Here is a 23,134-nt window from a genome sequence, read left to right as displayed (position 1 = left end):
CCTATAAATAAAGTGTAATAATCATAACAATAATAATATTTAGAGTTCAAAGTAAATCCAGCTGAATGTGCAATTGCACAGTGGAAAAAAACATGTTAGACTGCAATGGGGGCAAATTTAAATTGTGCAAACAGTTTTAGTGTTGGTAGGGTGTGTGTCTTAGCTCAACTCTAAATTACAATGTTAAAACAAAGCTGCCCCATACTTGTGTGCTGCAGGCAAAAACAAGCAATATTTTCACTGCAAAAACAGTTTGCATCCCTTGTATCACAATATGGTTTGTCACCCTGATTTTGCATTTTTTGTAAATCTAAATAGGACCACAGGTGTCTTTGTGACAGTTTTGACTATACAGTGTGTATCTGTCATAAGCTACTGGTCATGTTTTACTGCTAGCTGGATAGATATTAATTTAAGAAACATGATATTTTGGAATTTAATGCATACTTATTCCTTATGGCAGCCTTTACCGTTTAGCCAAGCGCAAGTTTGTGGCATGTTTACAATATAATGCTATTATGGGAAGGAAGGTATTCAGAGCTAGCCACTCATGATGAGTTTGTGGCTGCATCATCCTGCAGGATCATTATTACAATGAATATTTCCTCTCTGAAGCCTTGTGGGAAAAGTTTCTACTCCACTGGTTGCATGGCCCTAGTGAAGTTCAGTAGGCCGTTAACAATCATATATGTACTCAATACAGTGACCGCTTAGGGCACTAAGTAACAATTTTATTAAATGCATAATTATACTCTATCCTGGCAGATCTGATCCACTTCTGCCCAATCAGGATGATAAATGTTTTAAAACTTGATTTTTGGGGGAGGGCTGGTTGGAAGTAAACATTCCAAGGCACAACTCAAGCCCTAATGCACTCAGCCAGTGTATGTAACATAAGTGGTACAGGAATGGTCCTCTGGCCTTACGTTAGTACTTCCAGGTGATTTATCTTAGTTCCAAATTGTTATTAGCTTATGATTTTACATATTGATTAAAACAGTGGTTCCCAAATTTTCTTAAATCACAGCACCGTAGAGTTTCCATGGCACCCTAGGCCAAAAGTTTCCCTTTTGCCATGGCACCCAGTTTGTGAACCACTGCATTAAAATATGTTTTGCTAAGTCCAGTAATAGTAAGGTTATATCTTATCTTTATATTACTCAGTAATATGAGCAAACCAGGAGTATCCATCCTGCAGTATATCTGCGAATGACAGTTCTTCCTTATTCTGGTGGAGCTCTGGATAAAAAAATTAAAATAAACAATCCAGGAAGAGTAAATATAAGGAATAATGAAATCATTGTTTGATAGTACAGTTCCACAAAATAGAATAATTTCCTGTTATGTTTACACAACTACATACATAGATCTAGGGAGCATAGAAATACATGCATTTAGCTTATCATTGCATGCATGTCATAAGATGCCTATAGACTGAAGACTACATAAGGCAATTACTGAAAATATGAAGTGCTACAAATCCATAAAAGTTCCAGGTAACCTCTCAATTCCCTTTACAATCCGCAACCTAAGTCCATTTATTAATGTCCATTCAGAGCAGCATAGTTCATTGAGGGTGGTCTTGTGTGCAATCCTATCCCCCTGCTGCAACAATCGGCCCATAGAGAATCAGATTTAGATCAGAGACCAGCACAGACCCATCTGTTTGTATGAAAACCAATCAATAACCTGGTAACCAGATCCACTGCCACTGGGAAATGGACAGCAAAATAGTTCAATACTGGAATGATACAATGGCTTTGTGCACAGGGGAGGGTGGATTCCAGTGTCTATGCAGAGACCATACAATATGACACAGATAATGCACAGAATTCCAGCTAAATGTGCCTCATTGTTGTATTGAATCATGCAAAACGAGCACCGTCATCAGGTCAATTTTAATAGACTTTGGTTGCAAACACTAATAGAGACTTGATACAATAGAGCACTGTTCCCCAAGAGACTAATTCTCCATCAATAAGTCATCCACCACTTAATCTAGTCAATGCCTTAAATCTTTACAAAATATTCAATGATTAGACTATAATTATAGAAAGGAAGAACAACTTTGTCTGTCAATCAGAATAACTTCGATATATGAAACTTGACACCAGGTGTGTTGTCTATAATAGGTCCTGTGCATGGGGCCTCAAAAATATAGCTGATGTTCTGTTACCTCACCAGTACAAGGTAGTATTTTAACCTTATCAATGAGTTCCTCATAAAAGACAGAGCAAAGTTTTAGCTGAAAAGCTAGTAGTAGCACTAATAAGAGCAACATTTAACATTTGATTGCAAATATATAACCCTATCTCTGTATATATAATACACTCTTGCTATCAGTGTTTTTAAACTAGTAGTATAAAGAGGGAACACTATAATGCCCCCATTGTTACAAGATATATATATTTGTATATATAAAACATCACGATACTGCTCTCCTATCTCTTACAGTGCTGCTGGTACAGAGGGTGGAGAGTAAGGAGTCAGGTGCAAATCCCACCCATCTGTGCAGAGCATTAATGAACTTTGCACTGTAACTAGGGGTCACTGTTCCGTTACACTGGCATCAGCATAACATTTTAATGAGATGTTTAGAGAGCGCGAACAGCCTCACAAGAGACAAGCACACACACATGCGCATTCACACAAAAAAAGTGAAGAAAAATTCATTTCATGCACTGTGGCTGCTTAAGAAAGGGCAATTTGAGCAGGATCCAGCATATGTATGTGATAAATGTTAACTGTGCATTAATCGTATTAAAGAGGCACCTATAAACTTTTCATTTCTAATTAAATTCAGGCTGGTGTTTTTTTTTTCCCCCCTCTGGAAACCCGGCACACCATAGGCCTATTGTTTATGTGGAAAATTAAAATGCAAATACAATGGGATTTATTTCCATTACTGGTATGATATGCTAGGTTTCCCTGTTTAACAGCCTGCAATTATTTAAAACCGGAGTGATCTTTTTCTTTCGGCTTTGATAGGGCATTGTTCATTTCTACAAGGTCGTATGCCCATCGCTTGCCCAAAAAATGGCAACCCCCCCCACCCCAACACATGCAAACTGCGATAGCTGTATTGCAAAGCGATATACTATAACTATTGCTTTGCTGATGGTTGTTAAGTGAGTTAGGTTAGACCATAGAACAAAACCTCGATGGAATAGACATTACAGCATATTACAAAACTTAGTTGCCTGCTAACATTGTGTATCAGTAATAATAATAACAATATGAAATTGGATAATTATAATAATGACAATACTTACAATTTTTATGGGGCTAGGCTTAAACTGAAAACTAGCACTGCTGAATGAACATATCCTCTATTTGTCTTAAATAGATTCAAGAGACTGCTGCTGTCCGCATAATGACCTCAAAAAGGATTTTCTTGCTAATATGATATTAAATTGACATAGAGCAGTGAACCGTAAAAAAGGCACAGAGGTATACTGTATATATATTGTGAAATAGACTCTGAACCTATATGCAGAACAGTGAGATATATTCCAGCAGCCTCTTAGCTTTTTATCTTTCTAAAGCACCCACCCATGCGTTACGCCACTAAAATATGGAAATAGGTGCCAGGTTAATTTCGCACTGGCAAAATGCTGTTTGCATATAACATGACTCTGTTGTGCCTTTTCAGCATAAAGCAGTTGCACTGTAAGGAAACATAGGGTCAGCATTGTGTTTATGGATCTCTGACCAATAATAGTTTATGCAAAAGCTTTCTGGAAAAAGGTACCTACTCCAATTATGGATAGAATGAGCTTAATGGCTGCAAATGCATCCAGATACACCCATGCCACTAGATTATGGATAAACAAATGAATATAATAATGCTGGTAATAATAATAATATAGCATTGGCAGGGCCAGTAGATCTGGCCACAGTGGCAAATTAGTCGAAACAAATCCATTCTCCAAAATCCTTTTTATTCGTTTGAACATTGTATTCCATAAAGCACTTTCCCAGGAGTATTGATAAAGGCCATTACAGAAGCAAATGTGTTAGGTAAAAAAACCCAGAATATAACAGGGCAGTGTGGCAGCCTTTATGTTATGCGCACGGTCCCACTGCACTGTGAATGTTATGGCTGCAATAAAATGAAAGCACTTTTTCATATAACACACTACCAAATATTGTTTTTACTATTGCTTTTGTAATTTAGGATTCACTTAATAACATGGAAAGCATAGATCAGGACCAGCAGCATAGAACACAGTGTCGTATCTCTCACCAAAGTGCGAATCCAGGGGCAACACGTTTTATTTATTTTGAATCAATGGGTTGTTACCTAAAAACTATACAGTAACATGTACATTATCATTCTTCATAGTTCACAAACCCTGGGCAGACGTTTTTTTTCAATTGTTACCCAAAATAATAATATCATTGGTTAGATGAGATAGTAATGAATATGTACGAATTAGAATGATAGCACTCCTAAGGTTTGCTTTGGTCTCTGTGTAAGGCAGATGTTCTTAACCTATGGGTTTAGTACCCAAATCACTGTTTAGAAGGTCCATATTATAGAAACATAGAATTGACGGCAGATGAGAACCTTTTGGACCATCTGGTCTGCCCTTTATCCTCTCAACAAATTTATTGGGTATTACCAAGTTACTGATTATAAGAATAAGTGTGTTAATATTAATATTTGGCCCAAATCGGCAAGTAAGGTAGTTAAAAGAATGCATATAACGGATTAAAGAACTGAACCATTGGCCGTAAAGCGGATTCATAGACATTATTTGGTTCCTGGATAAAAATGTTTAAGAGAAAAGGTTATTTATCGTTTAAGAATCCTTCAGCTAAATCTCTGTTGATCTGTTCATCACAGACCTCCAGTTCCTTATGTTACTATTTTAAAAACTTTTTGTTCATTTAAAGACTGTTAGAGAATGGCGAACTGTCTGAGAGGTAGTTGAGTTGAGACTGTGAGAACCCAACTATCCAGCCTAACAGTCAAATACAAATACAACTGCACATTAAAATCTTTATGGTCATTAAAACATATCAGTCCACAAAATGCAAGCAAAGGTGTATGGAATAGAACAAAGTTGTGTGTCTTTTTGAAAACAGTCTATATGCCCATACATATCCTATATACACATATTGTGATGTAAAGTTGTGGGTACAGACAATACAATGTAGCAGCCACATTAAATTGTAGTGTACTTTATCTGTGGATGAATGGAATCCTTATACATAGAAACAAGGTTTTATTTTCCTTGGCAATGAGAGCGCAAGTCGCATTGCCACACCTGTGTCATTATTTATGTCAAACACATAGAACATGCTAAATGTCACACACACGCGTAATGAAAATGGAACATTCACTGCACAAATTAATTAAATAGTAACCTAGCCCATGAAATGTTAACAGTAATGATCAAGCGTACAGCAACAAACATGCTAAAGCTGATGCAATAAATATGGTTTATAAACAGCATAGTAAAGAGTTGAAACATGTGACATGGGCTGTTGGCCATCATGATTAACGTTGATCTTCCTGGTGCAAAAGCCAGCGTCTGGTGGGTCAAATAATGGTGAAAGTGACACCGTTTGCATTTCCTAGTGCACTTTACACTTATATAGATGTTTCTGTTGAATTTTAGAACAACAGCAACTTACCTGTCAGTGTTACTTTTTAACTGTCAAAGTTAAAACTTCTAAGTCTCACTTAATAAGAATTAATTTTCAAATAGAATAATTTATTGGCTAATTGTCAATGATTATAGCTTCACTACAATAGGTGGATGGAGAATGATGTAATTTGACTGTATCTGGGAGCACCATGGTTTTTTTAGCTCTGAGGCCTGTATAATTCTATGCAGAATTAATCACGATTCTCTGCTTCAAGTCACTTCTGGACAATAATTCATTAAACATCATAATAATATACTAGAACCAACTGATGTGTGTTGTATGTATTTTAGATAAAGGAAGGTCACAGCTTGCTTCACTATGATTTAGTAAAGTCTAGAACTTGTGACCATGTTATTGGCTTGTTGTCTTTTACAAAAAGCTCTGTGCAAACTGAAAATACTTGGATTTCTACAGATAAATGCTACACATGCTTTATCATTTCAGCTTTTTGTCCTATTATAGGTAATTTTTCTATAGATTGTTAGCGATGCTGAGGTGGCTATAGCTGGTTTTTATGGAAGGACAGGAAATACCTGATTAAAATTTGCTTTATAAAACAGCTGCAATGGAAAGTCAGGGTAACCCTGAAAAAGATATTCTACCTCAACTTTGAACATATCAGCATTACAGTATTGGGTTCTGCTGCCCTTCAAACTGTAATTCAGGTTCAGATTTGGAAGCACAGTGATTCTCTCTCTGGGTCAGGATTAATAAATAGAATAATACATACAATACACAGTAAATTCAAAATATCTGCTTTACAGAGTGGGCCTTTAAGGAGGCAACCAGAAGAGTCCAGTTTTTGGGGGCAGCATAATACAAGGCATAAAAAGACGAAAATGGTCTTGCTGTAAAAGTTTTTTATGGTCTCTAGATGCTGATAAAAGTAATAATCATAAAAGCAACACTCTTTTATTTCATGGTATATAATACAAATGCGTTTTTGAAAGGGATGAACAGGTGCCATTTGCAGAATAACTTGACACACCCCTGTCTGTCCCGGTAGCAGCTCAGTAGCAGCTTAGTCACACTTATATGATGTGTTTTCTGTGCACTGCATAACATATCTCAACCATAATGTGCTAAGTAAAAAAATAATTTATTGAGACTCTCTAGTCAGTGATGCAGTCACCTAATTTGGTTTTATAACATTATGGGGGAGATTAATCAAACCTTCTAAAGAGGAAGCGTAGAGGTATTGACCATAGAAACAAATCAAATTCTAGCTACCATATCAAATGTACTAGATAACTGAGAGCTTGAATCTGATTGGTTGCTATGGTCAATACCTCTATTTGTCCTCTATTAGAAGGTTTGATAAATCTCCACCTATGTAAACATTGAACTACTGAGTTCTAGCATGGCATATTATTACAATACACAGATGCAAGTAAAAACATTCTTAAACTGAATAATTTTCCATCTTTTTATACGCTAATTACAGTTCCGTGATTGTAAAGATTCCAGGTGAATGTACCCTTAGTCTACTGACTTTTATTATTAGATTTTGGCAACTATTATGTAGCCTGTATGTTATAACATTTGTTGAAAGATGTCGAATTTGTAGAAATTAACACAAGTTTTGCTATTAGTGATCATTTATAAAGTGCTGACATATTCTGGAGTACAGTACAACTGGATTATGATAGACTGAACACCACAGGCTGGCTGGACAATACATACTATTGACTTGGACACGCCGTTACCTCAGGTTGTGACAACTGACATTGGCACTTAGTGAATCTCACAGAACAAGTCATATTGACAGTACTAGCGATTTTTAGTAAGATCTGCCTTCGCTTTCCATTATTATTTAGAGGTAGTGATTATGTCACAGGCATTGAACTGCCAGTAATAGGACAGGGACACTATAAACATTTGTTGATGCGTTTGATCTGAACAGTTCTATACGCTTGGTTTCAGAATAACCCAAGAAAAAGGAGGGAGCCTGGTAGAAAAAAATAAAAACACAATCACTTTTTTTTCATAGAAGATCAGTTATTATTGAAATTGACAGAGAAACACAGCTGTTTGTGTGCAGAGGAATCCCCCTTGATCTGGAAAAGGGTTCTGTGTATATCCATTACAGAGAGAGAAACCAAGGCCACTCATACTGGGTGTTCAGTGAGTATTGATCTGGTCTGCCAGCAATTTTAATATTTCTTCAGGGACTTTCTAGCAACGGCAGTTAATTCACACTCCCAAATTGCTTATTCAATAGAATGAACATGACTTCTGAATAAAGTCCCTGAATTTATGAGAATGACATGAGTAAGGCGGTCAGTCAATTCTTACGGACCCAAGTTAAAAAATATTAATAAAATATAGACTTTTGTTTTATTATTTTTATTTTATTTCCATCTATACTTAAAAAGAGGAGCGAAACAATATTTTTTCTTATTATTTTTAAATGCAGTTGTGATTTTTAAATAAAGTTTTTTAAATACAGTTGTAGTTTTAAATAAAGTTGTACCAAATATTTTTTTTATTAACGCAGATATTTTTTAAACATTAATAAGATCTGGCACTGCCACTGTCCTTTGCTCTGTGAGGGCTGTTTTTACTCTTGCTTACTAAGCCCGTACATAATAGTTCCTTTCCTTATTGACATCTGTTATACTGGTTCTGCAGAACTAAACCAGAATTCAGCTGAATGGGAAACTTACAACAACACCGGAGGTCTGCTAAAGCCATTGTTATGTTCCATTGACAAGAACACCTTAGGGGGAAGTCTACAACAATGGCCCCTGCTAACCCGGTTTGCACAAAATGTCTTCTATTCTGTAACAACATATTATTAAAAGGGGCTGCTGTAAAAGTGCAGATAAAGGCGCAAAGGCAGGGATATCCATATACGTCTTTTTTAATTAAATGTGAGATGTCAGCGGAGTCCCATACATTTTCATTTGTTTGCAAGTAAAGAAAGGTAGCTCTTGTATTAATATTGCATTGAGCTACACACCTACTAGGACTGAGCTCTTCACAAAGTAAATATTCTTAGTATTGCCCACAAATACTAACATAGAAAAAATATACCTAAACAGTAGAATTAAGTGCATATATACAAAGGATACACAGCTTTATACATAATTAAGCTGGGCATTATAAAATATAATATTTAAATTCTACCCTATGTACAGTACATTGAAAGAAAACCCATTCCACATGTAGATATGAAAATTGTAAAACTTTAGAAATATTTAGATATCGTGTGAAGCCAACAAGTTATATCCCACTGTACAAAAACCAATAGTATTCAGTGATTACCCACTTAATAATATTTGTCTGTCTGTTGCTTACTAGCAGTACTAAAGGAAGGATAATACTGGTTCTTGGATGCTATTAAAAACAAATAACCAAAATTTTAAGGACAACATGACATAACAAGACAACACATAGCATAAAACCATATTTTTTTCTTGGATTTTTTTTTCTAATTTTAGAGACTGGTTTTCCTGTAAGCATACTGTAGATGATTACAAAGTACAGTGTCAAAATAAATCCTGTTTAGGAGCTTTTCCACTCGTTAAGTAATAATTTTTGCCAAAATATATCTATATTTAACTAGGGGCAGTCTAAGGGTCTTAAGAAAGGTTTGAAAATGTGAAACATTTTACAAAGGAAGAACCATGAGGTTTTGGATAAAACATGTATGCAAAACGTTGAATATATATAAAAGGAAAACCCTACCTGGCTTTCTATGGTTAATAGATGAACTGTATGAAAATAAAATGTTTTGGTTTTTTATTTAAAAAAAAACCCCAAAAACAAATAGAACTGGTGCTGATTTCAAATGTCAAATGTATATAAAAACATAAAGAGAAACTTAAAAATGTTAATACTGTTTGGCTAGATATTTTTGAAGTTATTCAATATTCATGAATCATGTGCATCTAATGCAATGTGTACTTAATATATTTACTGTTGGCTGTCATTGGTTAGTCATGAACTTTAATGTGCTTTAGGACTGATAATAATTAGACCATAGATGAAAATAATGACATCACTTTGAATGACATCATACCGAAAGAGCTTCCTATCATAGCCGTTCTTCCATGTTTTCCTAATTGCCTACTGAGAATGCATTCCGAGGTATGAGGAAATCTTTGTATATTTTAGTTTACAGGTCAATCAACCATAGCGCACAAATCCATAAGAAAACAGACTTCATTAGTTCAGGTGCTTGACTCACTGAATTTATTGTTTACATGGAATGTATAATAGGGTATTTCCACTACCCAATCTAGAAACCAAAAAAGTATTAAAACAGAACACACTTTGGTACATCCACGTAAGTTTTCATTCAGATTTTAACATAGAATATACAGTATACAGTATATACAATGATACAGCCACAAGTGATTTTTGTGTATGTATTAACAATATTATTATTATTACCTGTATTATTATTATTATTATTATTATTTAATAATATTTGTATAAATAGTTCTGATTTCATAATTTATAAATGGGTGAGTTCTGAGGTCATCATCTCTGTGTCCTTTCAGAAAACTTGTGTAATGTACAAAATAATGTACAAACTGCTGTAAACTATTACAGATATGAGAAGTAATATGAGATTTCTGTGCCGAAAGGAATGGGGGGATCGGATGCAAAGTACTAAGGCCTGTCTGTTGATCTGGGCCGGCGAGGTGGAGATGCAGCCAAGATGATGTTAACTTGCCCCCTTCAGTAGGTGGTCTAGCAACAAAGAGAGTCCTGGTATTCACAACAGGGCTGTGGCCACACCCCCACACTTGAACATGCCCCCTATTGCAGAGCCCCATTGATCTTCTGGTGGCCATATCTTCTAGACCTACCAAGAGGCAGAAAGCACATATTAGTGTAAGGTTTGGGAACATTATGTTGACACTCACTATGTCCACAGTAGTTGACATGACTATGTTGGCGCCGAGATCCCCACACAGGTCTAGTGATACTTAAAGCATATTTTTTTAACTGTATGGGTCTTATAACTTTAAACGTGCTGGTAAGAAGCATGTTTAAAGATGGTGAAAATTCTGTAAGTTACTATAGACTGGGGTAAGAATCCTGGTCACATACTCACTGTGGACATACTGTAGTCACTCTGGACAAGCTGACCACATACCTAATATAATGTTAAAACACTAATTTATTTTTGAATGCTGGCTAAGGGCTTTGGAGATGTCTAGGGATCCAGGGTCACTGTCAATAATAAGATGAATATTAGCAGCCCAAAGTATTGATATTGCTGCCCGGTATCACTTGTTTTGTCACTGGCATCCTTTAGCCCTGCAGGTTTATGGTTCCATCAGACATTTAACCTTTTCTATCGTGTCATCAGGCTAAGAGGAGTCTAATAGTGACACAGGACTTCGGCTCAGCACTCTGACACTATTGCTTTACTGTCAGAAATAATTTATAGTTTTCTATTTAAATCTCTTTGCCTGCACCCCATCCCCATCCTCTGGTTTAACTGCTCTGGTAAAATCAATGAAGTCAGACCATGGTACTTCAGTGTGTTTTAAGATAGAGTGTTAAAGACCAACAGCAAAGGAAGGCAAAACAAGGAGTGACACTGAAGAGAGACATGGATGTAAAAAAACCTCAAATCTACACAAAGAGAATATAGTTTATTAGTATTAGACTGTACAACAATATACAATAAATAATAATAAGACATTTTCAACTTGTATTGGCTCCACTGGAGTCTGAAGCCAAATCATTCATTTGACTTTGAGATAAGATCAGTGAGATCGGACGCTTAGTACACCTGCATCCTCCCTCCCAAGATCACTTATTAAACTCTGTAAATTACTCACTGGGTAAGCAGAGTACAGACTAACCCCACAGATAAGGGAGATCTGTCTCATAACTGCTAATGTTTCGCACACAATGAATTCGTACATTTGATTTATTTATGTGTAAGGCAGAAATTATCATAGAATATTATTTCATATGCACCTTGTGTTGCATTACTCAAACAATAGTAACATAGTATATATTGGGACAATAAAATGTACAAACTTGGGGTATAAATACATAAAATCTATATATAAAATAAATAATATGCACTTTCATTTGAGTTAATTCGTTACTATAGTTATCTCAAGCCGTGGGCCATATAGAAAGTTTTAAGGGCCATAAGTGGAAAAGTTAAAGATGGAAAACATAAATTTTTGGAGTAATAGTTGACCCTAGAGACTTAAGACTATATTGATTGTATGTTTTTTTATAAAATGACCCAATTTATGGACTATCATTTTAACATATAAGTTTACCAAATACTATCAATTTCCACTGCTGTAGCCAAAAAGTTGTCTGTGGTGGTGAATCTAAAAAAGCGGTTATAGTTTACGTTTCAGAAATGAGGTAGGTAAGAGGAACAGATGAAACCAACAGATTTATTTATTTATCCAGGTGCTTTTTTTATTGGTTTTGTAGCCTTAGTCTCAAACGTTGGAGTATGCATTGTAAAGGCAATTCACAAATAGAACGTATGGAGCATTGTCTTAAAGCTCTACTGACCATAGCCATCAAGTGTATATGATTGTGTGTATGTGCAAAGACAAGTCATGGATCATTAACCAAACCATGGTGTTACGGCAAAACAACAAAGAGACAAAATACTGTATATTCTGTTTATAAGATGATGATTTGCATTCAAAAGAAAATCGCCCTAAAGGCGGCCAGCTTAGCACACATGCATGCACACACACACAGACACAACACACACAAACACATATATTTATGCAATACACACACATAATGTGTGTATCATAGAGGAGGATGCTACAAACACCAAATCTCTTCTGGCTTGCTTCCATGAATGTGTAATTGGCGTCAGTAGGAGTTCCCATACTTTACACATATAGCATTGGAACATTTGTCAGTTTGATATCGTTGATATAACTTGCAAAAACACATTATGAATGGATAACTTGACATTGTTGTCTTTGTCTTTGTTTAAAAAGCAGAACAGATTCTAGATACGTGGATAGGAAACACTTTTGCTTCTGAAATTCCCATAATGCTTAGCAACCTGGCTCGTTTTTATACTTCTAAACTTCTATATACTATATGTACGGTTAGCAAAATGCAACTTGGCTTAACGTTCACAGCTTGTTTTACAGCTTCATTGTCTATGAAAGCTTGTTATAGCTTACAAAGTATTGCCAACATTAATCTGCTCAAGCTGTAGTCATGCCCCAAGTCATTAGTAATGTTTTAAAAAGCAACTCTTGTCATTGGTCTTAATTCTCAAAGGAGAAGCGGTTTACAGAAAGCTTGGCGTAATAACCTATTGAATACATTTGGGTTGGTACTTTGTGCATCCATAGATGAGACCTTTCACTTGAATGTATCCAATAATGTATGCTCTGTTTTGTTTCATTTTTTTTATTAATTGCCTGGAAGAAAACATATTAAAACTTTGTTTGTTTTCTCGGTCCTAGAATTATCAGAACAAAAGTGCAACAGCCATTTCACCCAACACCGGATGGATCTGGAACGCCAGTAAGCGCACAGGGACACACTATCGGTAATTCAATCACAATATCTGTTTCATGTTTCTAACCATGTTGTTGAAATATGTAATATGTTAGTATTGCATTAGAAAGTATTGAAGCATAATGGATTAAATCACGGTATATTCATTATACACTACATTTAACTGAGGATTTTTGCTGACATTTGGAACAAGGTAATATTTGATACTTCTCAGGGCTTGATTTTAAGTGCAAAGGCTAGTTGCTGGCTTAGCAATGTTTTTATGTGATTGCACATAGGTAGCAATTTGTATTTACACCATAAAGAAACTCAGGGTGAGGTCTTCAGTCCTTTCTTAGAATATTCTAGTGAAAAATTCCCCCATGACTCATGTGATCAGTGACTAGTGATCAAGTTTGAGAGAGGGCAAGAGGTTATGGTTAAACTAGAAATGAGTAACCATTAGTTGCAGCTTTAATCCACTATGATAATGAAGGTGACATCATGATGGGAATTCAGAAGAGTAATATTTTGCTAACTGGACATTGTACTTTCTGCAGACTGCAGAATAATGCAATTTCTTCGTATTTAAAGAACAAACATAAGGCATAAACTTCACCATTTTTTCTCTGAAACTTATTGCACAAACTCCTTTTTTCCAGTAAGTTTTTTTTTAAAAACACAGTAAACTATACCATTAAAGAAGAAGAAGAAGCTTGGCAGACACAATATTGTCTATATCTGAATTGGTCAAGTACGTTGAATGCAAATAGCTACTCTGGTCTAAACTTTCTTAACACACATTTAAAAAAATACACCATATCTGATATGATTTATTTTTTTATTTTCTCTTTGTAGATTATGTTTTACTAATAAACAAATACTTACATATATGTACTTCTCATGCTAAGTCCCCACTCATACAGTGACATCATGATGAGATCCTGACACATTATTATTAACATGTATTTATATAGTGCCAACATATTACCTAAAGCTCCACCTATACACAAGCAGATATTTTGTGGACAACAAATATTCAAGAGAATATTCAATATTCAAGACAAGCAGTGACATAACTGAGGCACTACTGAAGGCAGCCATTTTTGGGGCTTAAGAAAATAAGTGTTCTGTCTCTTTTCGCCAGTCGATGTGGCAATTTTTCTATCCCTGTCCGCTCTCTCCAGACGCACCCATAAAAGGTGCTCAGTACACTAAGCATGCGTGAGCTGACACAATGAATGGACCCTTAGGATTGTGCAGTCTGAGACAAGGTTCTCCTCTTACCTCCTGGGAGTAACAGCTGAAGCGCACCTTTATACATGGGGACGCAGTCTGTCATGGTTCAGTGTTGTCACTGGTTCTCAGTGACCGGATAGGCTGCACTCCCATCCACATGGGTTCAGCCCATGAAATGGCTGCTGACAATATGCAGGCAAAGGTTACACTTTAAAATGGTATTACTCTGTTACTCTAGCTAATTTAAATACATTTTGGGTCATAAGGAGGGACCAACAGGAGCTGTCTCCTCACAGGCTTATATCTCCTTTCTCATTTTATTTAGTTCCCAGTACAGCATCTCCTCCTGTCTCCAGCGCCTCCAATGATCCCGTAGGCTCTTATTCCATAAATGGGATCCTGGGTATACCTCGTTCAAATGGTGAAAAAAGGAAACGCGATGAAGGTAGGGAAAAAGAGAGAGCTTTATTCTGTATCTCTAGGGTCTGATTTCAAACCCATGCATAGCAGCTGCTCTTATACCAGATCAGTTGTAGTCTCTATACACCACCCTTCTGCTCCTAAAGCTCTAATTCCTCAGTCTCTTATGTCATGGAGACGGACTGGTTGCATGTCACCTTTATAGTTTATTTACCAGTATTATAAACATAACCAGGTACACCTTACAATTACAAACCATACTTCATCATACAAAAGCAATCTTACAGAATCAAAACCCAAACACTCATGCTGAACAATTTAGACACATTTTCCCTTTCCAGGGTGAAGTATAGTTATGATATAAACTGAACACTTTACAGATTACTAACCTGTCCTTCGACATTCCCTTCTCTCATCTACTGATTATTTCATGGCTTATTTTTATTCTGAAGTCATCACAGAAGAGATTTATGGATTTATCTGTGTATTATATGTGTAATGGTTGGTACTTATTGTATGAGATATTTGTTTAGAGCTTATTTTCACTGTATTCTAGTATTAGTGTGAATTGGACCTGATTCTGTTCTGATCCTTGAGCTGTGAGACATATTGGAGGACCTCTATAATAGAGAAATGAAGGGTGTCTGCTATGTTTTTGTGCATGGTTGTGTGTTGTTTTATTTATAGGTGCACACCCACAACATGTATATATTTGCTTACATTTCCTGCCTTGTGACATGGGTCTTAGCACTTCCTAACTGAGCACAATGAATAGACTTGTGAAACATAATGTGACAGCACTGCTTACCTGCCTCTACCATCCAGCCCTCATCATTAAACAACTACCTAATGCCATATAACTGGTAGCTTAACTCTGATTGCGGGATTAAATGAATTGATGAGAGAAATGGGCTACATGTGCCATTCATTAATCGTCTGTCAGTCTGATTGTGGAACCACCACTCAGGGTTACACTGTGTCTATGGGTTTCAGAGACGAGGCTCTTGTGCAGGGAATTGTGCATACACATACTGTATGGGCATTCAGATCTGAAAACCCAAATGCAGCATCACTACGCATGCCCCATATAAGTTATAAGACCCAATGACATAATTAAGGCAATAAATACAATCCCTATTAAAAGACTGTAGGCCAAAACAGTATTTTAATTACACTTAAAATGGTTTATGTAAATCAGTGTGTAGACATGGATTGAATTTTGACATTCAGAATGTCGATGGGAGGCCAACATTAAATGTGTCAACATTCGAAATGTCGACAATGATAAAATGTCAATATGACATAATGTCAGCATTGTGAATGTCGATAGGCACAATATTGACACCTGATTTTAGCTGATTTTAGGATTAGGGTTAGGCTGGGACTAGGGTTAGGCTGTGGTTAGGGTAAGACTGTGGTTAGGGGTAGGGATAGGCTGTGGTTACTTGCTGACTTTTAATATCTCTTCTCCGGGAGATGCCCGGAGAAGAGACGCAACTGGACACTTTTTGGGGCAGGGCCAGGTTCCTATGTCATTAGGCCCACCCCCTATCATGGCAAATTGCCACAAATCGTGGGCCCTTGAGGAGGAGGCAGGGCTAAATGACACATTTTTGTGTCATTTAGCCATGCCCCCTCCGTACGGATCTGCGATTTCAGACAATTATCTTCCCATCATGTCCACTTCACTAGGAAGTAGGTGGGATGCGGGAGATCCATATACTCTTCCAGGGGTGCGATGGTCTACCCAAAAATTCAGGAGCCTCCCACAACAACCGGGAGAGTAGGTAACTAATGGGTTAGCATAAGGCTGTGCTTAGGGTTAGACTGTGGTTAGGGTTAGGCTGTGGTTAGGGTAAGGCTGTGGTTAGGGTTAAGCTGTGGTTAGGGTTCAGCTGTGGTTAGGATTAAGCTGTGGTTAGGGTTCAGCTGTGGTTAGGGTTAGGCTGTGGTTAGGGTATGGCTGTGGTTAGGGTTAGACTGTGGTTAGGGTTAGGCTGTGGTTAGGGTTAGGTAAGAGCCCTATGGAAAACCGCAAGGTTGGCATGCCGACTGTCGACGGTCATAATGTTGACATTATGTCAATGTCGACATTATGTCAATGTCGACATTGGACATGTCAACCACCCATCTATGTCGACATTTTGAATATCTACTTTTTATACTACACCCTTTAAAAATGTATAAATGAAGTAAATTATGTCCCTGAGGCATAAAATTCTATAGAACCTAGAAAAGCACTTACATGACATTTTATCATTTCAGTTCCACTTTATTTACATCTTTGTACAATTCACAATTCAGTGTAAATCATTGTGCACCTGATAAAGACAGTATATAAATGAGAGGACATATACTCTGGATACAGTGTGATTCATATAGAATATAAAATAGCAGAATAGTTGTGATATACAAACATTTTGGTCCCTTTAGTGCAGGCAGATACGGACTAGCACATGCCACCTACAGTTGCATGATGTCTGATAATGATCCTGTCTATATCAGTAGCACCATTGTCAGGCATTTGGGTCGTTTTCAGCTCGCCCATGCTGCAATATTGGGCCATCTGTCAGATATTGGCTGTAAAGCTGGGTACACGCCCGAGCTACAGTATGGTACAATGTAACGATATATCGTGCCCGTGTACACACTGCACGATCCTCTGTACATGTAACAGTATTAATGTTAGCAAACCGCATTGAACGTTCCATCGCCCCATCTGATGTGCAGCACATCAGATGGGAAGATGCAACCAGACACTTTATCAAGCAGTGAATTGTGTGGAATTGGGTGTACACACTGTATGATGGTCATTGCACTCCAACCCAGATTGCAAGATTGGCCAATATATTTTATAGTAGGTACCCAGTATTAAATAGCAGTGTGGATGGCCAGCAGTGGGCTTAACATAATTCTTTGGGAGGTCAAAGTGACACAGCATCACCTATACATATAGATGTGCTATATACAAGAGCTGTGTATTGCTGAGCTGACTACTTGCACCACTGATGAAGCCCCATCCATTTCTGTAAAAGTGAGAGTAGACAGGGGCAATTGCCCCCTTTGCCAGCTCTCACCTGATTTTGCTCATTATATTAGTCATGGGACTAAGACGTGAATAAAACAAAGTGAGGGTGATTGACTATTACTTATTTTCAGACAAGACTGCTAGCACAAAATGTATAAATCTAAGTAAATATAGATGTGTTGTTGCTAGTCCACTTGCTGTTTGGCTATCCTATATAAGGTGAATAGCCCTCCTCTACTCTGTCATCTTTGTTGCTGCTTTCATTACACAGTAGCAGTGGCACGGATGATTAAGAAGAGTGGAGATAATTATGTGTCAGGATGATGTAGCCAAACTCTCTGGTTGGGTGAAGGCAGCAGAGTGATTCACAGCAGCGGCTCTGTGCTGGAGAGAGCGAGAGGGAGAGGGAAAGGCCTGAACACTTCTATTCTCCCTTGTTTATTGAAAGAGTTAAGGGAAATCAGCCAAGTAATTCTCCTTTGCACATTTTCCCGGATTCCTCTGTTAAGGAGAAACAAGCACAGGGATGTATCTTAAACAAACGGCATTTAATCACATTCTAGAAGGAAATGATTATTCAACAGCGACCGGGTTAAAATGAGAATTTGGTGGCACACTCCGGCTAGGTCGTGTAACAAATGTATTATTATTTTCATTATGTTTCCGTTGTAACGCCTTATGCTTGGAATTACGACCAGCCCGGTCTACTGTTGTGGTTATTATAACGGACTGGAGTAGCATCTTTTCGGCCACTTGTTTTCCCCTTTATAGATAAGTTAGATTTGTGCTGTGTTGGCAGGTTACACATAGCTGTGCTATGAGCTTTGCTTTATTTTCGCCTTGTGGCTTGTGATATTTATACCGCTCCTAATAATATAAATGCCTTTGAGTCACATGGTCCCTGTTTAATCCCTTGATATTCCTAATTCAGATAAAATTGCACAGTATGGTTTTTAAACAGGACATTACCTCAACATTCAATGTATTGGTTTTGCTGGCGCAGAGTAGCAACAGGGATCAGAGTGTTAGGCCATGACTTGTCCAAATTAGTTTATTCAAGCAATGGCAAATTCAACTCTGGTATGTTTGAGATTTGTTTTTATTGGAGGCAGTAAAGACAAGACTGCATACAAAGTTATGTACAGGTGCACTATAATTGCTACACAAAATGAAGCTGATAATCATAATACTTGTAGAGATTATGTAGAGCAAGTGAATAGCAAGATCCAGAGATATATAAGAGATCTGAGTAAAGAATACACTAGTGTAACTTCTGCTATCTGAAGCAGTGCAAATACAAAATTTGTTCATTGGCATTGCGCTCTGCTAAGTATGGCTACACTATAGGCATTTGGCATCAGCAGTCTATTCTTCTGGCAGTATCAGTATATGTCTCTATGGCACTTTTTTTATATCTGGCGTAAACATTCACTATCCCTGTGGATCTTAAAGTTGTTTATTTTTGTCGCTTCAGGCCCTCTGGTGGCTCTGGCACCATCAATGTTCATTCCTGGTGCTTCTTTATTCTGTCTCTTTCATATTCCCTTATTATACCTTTGGAAACGTTGTAGGCTGGTTGGCTTTTCAAGAGCAGCCTCACATGGGATCTGTTCCCCATTTGAAAATATTATATTTTAATGCGGTCTTGGAATTAGTAAAGCAAATAAGATGTGTATTTGAGTTCTCAGCTTGAAAGTCTGATGTGACTACATGTCGTTCCAGGGAAGGACAATTTAAACCGGGATAACTATCATATCTTGTGAAAGTTCAATGAGTCTTCATAGTCATAAAAAATAGATACATATATTTATATAGACAAATTAAGGTCATTATAGTCACTCATTTTTCATCCAGTTTATTTTATTCTATATTTAGATTTTTAGAATATTATTTAAAAGTTTTATAAACTTATTTTTTTTATTTCTTTATTTGTATTATTATACATATATTTTTATGAATCTTTGCCAAATGGAGCTTATTGTTGTTATTGTGATTTACAGTTTCCAATATAGGGAAACAATAAAGTAATTTTGTGCTGGAAAAAAAACAATTACAATATCACAAGTTTATGCCTTTTGGCTCTAGGTAAATAAAACTATATAGCCAGCGGGATAGCAATTAAAATATGAAATCAAAGGTACAGAGCCATAATGTTCCAAACACAGTCAGTCACACAACTGATGGATAAGCTTATAGAGGCCGCTGTGCTTTGTAAGAAGATACTGTAAACCTCTTCAGCAAGCAGCTGGTTAATTATAACAGTGTGGATGAATCATTAAACAGATTTTAAAAGTATATATGCTCTGTCAGCCATTTTGCGACTACAATGGCGGCGAGCGAGGATTGATGATATCTTCTCATTCCAGTGCCTTCTAACAGACAACCAAACTTAGAGAGGAAGCAGGGAGATTAATTTGAAAACCTGTGAAATGAGTTCTCAACAATAGAAGTTCTGCACCCCTAGTGCTACAAAAAGAACAATTATTTACAGACAATTTAGCACATACTTACTCTCATATGTCTAAATGTTTATCTCTCAGTATTTATGCCTGTGACACTTGCAGCAGCTGTCTGTCCCTCTGGCATTCTCACTGTCCGTCTGTCTCCCTGGCACTGGCACAATCCTCTATGCCACCTACTTGTCTGACTAGAAATCAGGAAAGGCTCTCTGAGTATTTTATTTAACCCTTCACTGTCAGAGGAGCTGGGGCTCATTTCCACTCTCTCCTCTGGTGACATTCTGATAGCTGTCATGCACTTATCTGTTCTATGTGGATGCTTAAAAATAGGTGCTTCATGTTATACAGTTTATTAATGTCAGGTAATGGGATATAAGGAGGTGCTAATCTTTCAACCCAGATACCAATTGTTAGTTTTGTACTTGCAATACTGTGAATGGTCAGTTTTCTATAAACGTGTAGCTGATACAGAGCCTCTTTGAACACTATGGGGCCTATTCATGATGTTAATTATTGGGGTATTTAACATCCTAACTCGCCGCGGATTCCGGAGCAATTCATTATTGCTCCGGCGCTGTGACAGCTGAAGCCAAATCAGCTGTCCCCGCAAGTGGCCTCACTGCTCCTTTTCGGAGCAGTGAATCTTTTCACTGCTCCTTTCAGAGCAGTAACGGGAGTGTGCTTGCGTGACCTACAGGTCATGCATGCGCACAAGAATCCCGACATCTGGCGGAAGGAGCTGGTCAGGGTCAGAGGGATCCTAAAGAACCCTCTTCGCAACCCAGGACTGAAGATGGCGACTGCACCCGCACTCAAGCTCCGAAAATATTAGACTTTCGGAGCTTGATGAATTCTGTCCCCTTCCGGGAACAGCGGGCCATTCCGCCAGAGGAAGGTAAGCAGGAGATATCTGTGATACTAGTGTATGGGGACAGCGGGCCATTCCGCCAGAGGAAGGTAAGCAGGAGATATCTGTGATACTAGTGTATGGGGACAGCGGGCCATTCCGCCAGAGGAAGGTAAGTAGGAGATATCTGTGATACTAGTGTATGGGGACAGCGGGCCATTCCGCCAGAGGAAGGTAAGTAGGAGATATCTGTGATACTAGTGTATGGGGACAGCGGGCCATTCCACCAGAGGAAGGTAAGTAGGAGATATCTGTGATACTAGTGTATGGGGACAGCGGGCCATTCCGCCAGAGGATGGTAAGTATGAGATATCTGTGATAAACCTGCTTTACCTTCTTGATGAATGACCCGATAACTTAATTTTTACAATTGCAGGTGAGAATTTGTATTTTTACCTGCTTTTGAAAAAATGAAATGATGATAAATAGGTCCCATAATTTATTTATTGGGTCAACGTGCATTTAGAATGTTCCTGAAAGAATTACAGACCCTATTATGTAGCCTAATTATTAATTATATTATTATTATTATCCAGGAAGACACACACGTATATGTGATTGCATTCATTGATCCCAACTTATGTCATCTATGTCACATGTGCATTATCACTTTAGTTGCAAACATGGAAATAAGGACCTCATTCAGAGTCGGTCGTTGCAGCCGCACGTTCGTACGCCACCGATGTTCGCTAAACTGCGCATGCGTAAAGTTCACAATGCGCGTGTGCAAACTAGCTGCTACGATCAGAAATTTCTCTCTCCTTGAACACAGCCAGGTCGGTAGTTTGAGTGACAGAATGAGGCGTTCGTGGGTGGTAACAGGGGAAGGTGCTTGAAAACGGGGGAGTGGAGATCCGAACGCAGGCGTGCCTAATTATGCGAACAACGTTTTATGGGAGTGCATAATTAACAAAGTAGTGTCATGGCACACGTGACATGGGTGGTTTGTACACTGACCTAATCGTAGAGCTTAAGAGAGGGTATGGTCAACCTTAAGCTCTACGACCAGTTCTGATGGTTACTGATGGTCTCGATTAATCCTTATATTGCCGGAGATGACGTGTAATGCGTACGAGAAGGGGGCGTATTTTTGTCTTACAGCCGCATCCTCCCCTTGGTCGGCCAGCTAACAATCCGATCTTAAGGACGCAACTTGCGAGTGCATCATTTGCATATCCGGCCCCTTTTCCCTTACGACCGTGCGGCCGCAACAACCGACTCTGAATGAGGTCCTAAATGCTTAGTGTGACTTTAAAAGACTGTGCCCAAGAAGTGCTGTGTGGTAGCGATACCGACAGTCATTGTCATTTTACATAATATAGTGTGAGGATCTATAGGCTCAGGGCCTGATTCAACCCCGCTCGCTAGGCTGCGTTCGCACGTAGCTTTGCCGATGTTTGCAATATGCGTATAAGACGCAGTGCATATGCGCAAACCTGCACATAGATTCCTCGCAGGACAGGCCGTTTGTAGGTGGTGACAGGGGTTGGTCGATGGAAACGGGGGAGTGGTGGTGCGAACGCAGGCGTGTCTGAGTGTCTTAATGCCGTTTCAGAGGCATGCATAATTAAGACGCCGCATCATAATACATGTCACACGGCTGAATTACACACTGAAGCACTCTCATTGTTTGCGGTAGGGCATGGTCAGCCATAAGTGCTGCATATGGGTCCGATGTTACTCGATGTTACCGATTGTTGCATACACTTCCTGGAGATGACGTGTAACACTAAGGGAAAGTGGGCGTCTTAAGACAGGCTGGTGGGCATCTAAATACACACTGTGATCGCATGCCAAGACATAGTGGGCGTGCTAATGTCTTGCCGTGCGATCGCGGAATTTGCGTACTTTGGCAGTGTACAAACGCATCTAGCGAGCGGGTCTCAATCAAGCCCTCAGTTTGGTAAGAATGGAAAAGTTAGCCTCGGTTGTGTTCTCGGACATTCTTTGAAG

General features: G+C 38.0%; 1 protein-coding gene across 11 annotated transcripts in view; it reads left to right on the top strand.

Moving 5' to 3' along the window:
• Positions 1-23,134, top strand: part of PAX2 (paired box 2) — a 77,481-nt gene that overhangs the window by 8,414 nt on the left and 45,933 nt on the right. For all 11 annotated transcript variants that reach the window (XM_088475638.1, XM_088475629.1, XM_088475636.1 and 8 more), the window contains exons 4-5: positions 13,095-13,180; positions 14,693-14,812. In XM_088475638.1, the coding sequence (XP_088331764.1) occupies positions 13,095-13,180; positions 14,693-14,812 (206 nt within the window). The remainder of the gene's footprint in view (positions 1-13,094; positions 13,181-14,692; positions 14,813-23,134) is intronic.

The sequence above is a fragment of the Taudactylus pleione genome, unplaced genomic scaffold (assembly GCF_031769625.1).
Source record: "Taudactylus pleione unplaced genomic scaffold, aTauple2 ptg000016l, whole genome shotgun sequence".
Taxonomy (NCBI): Eukaryota; Metazoa; Chordata; class Amphibia; order Anura; family Myobatrachidae; genus Taudactylus; species Taudactylus pleione.
This window is presented reverse-complemented; position numbering and strand designations above follow the sequence as displayed.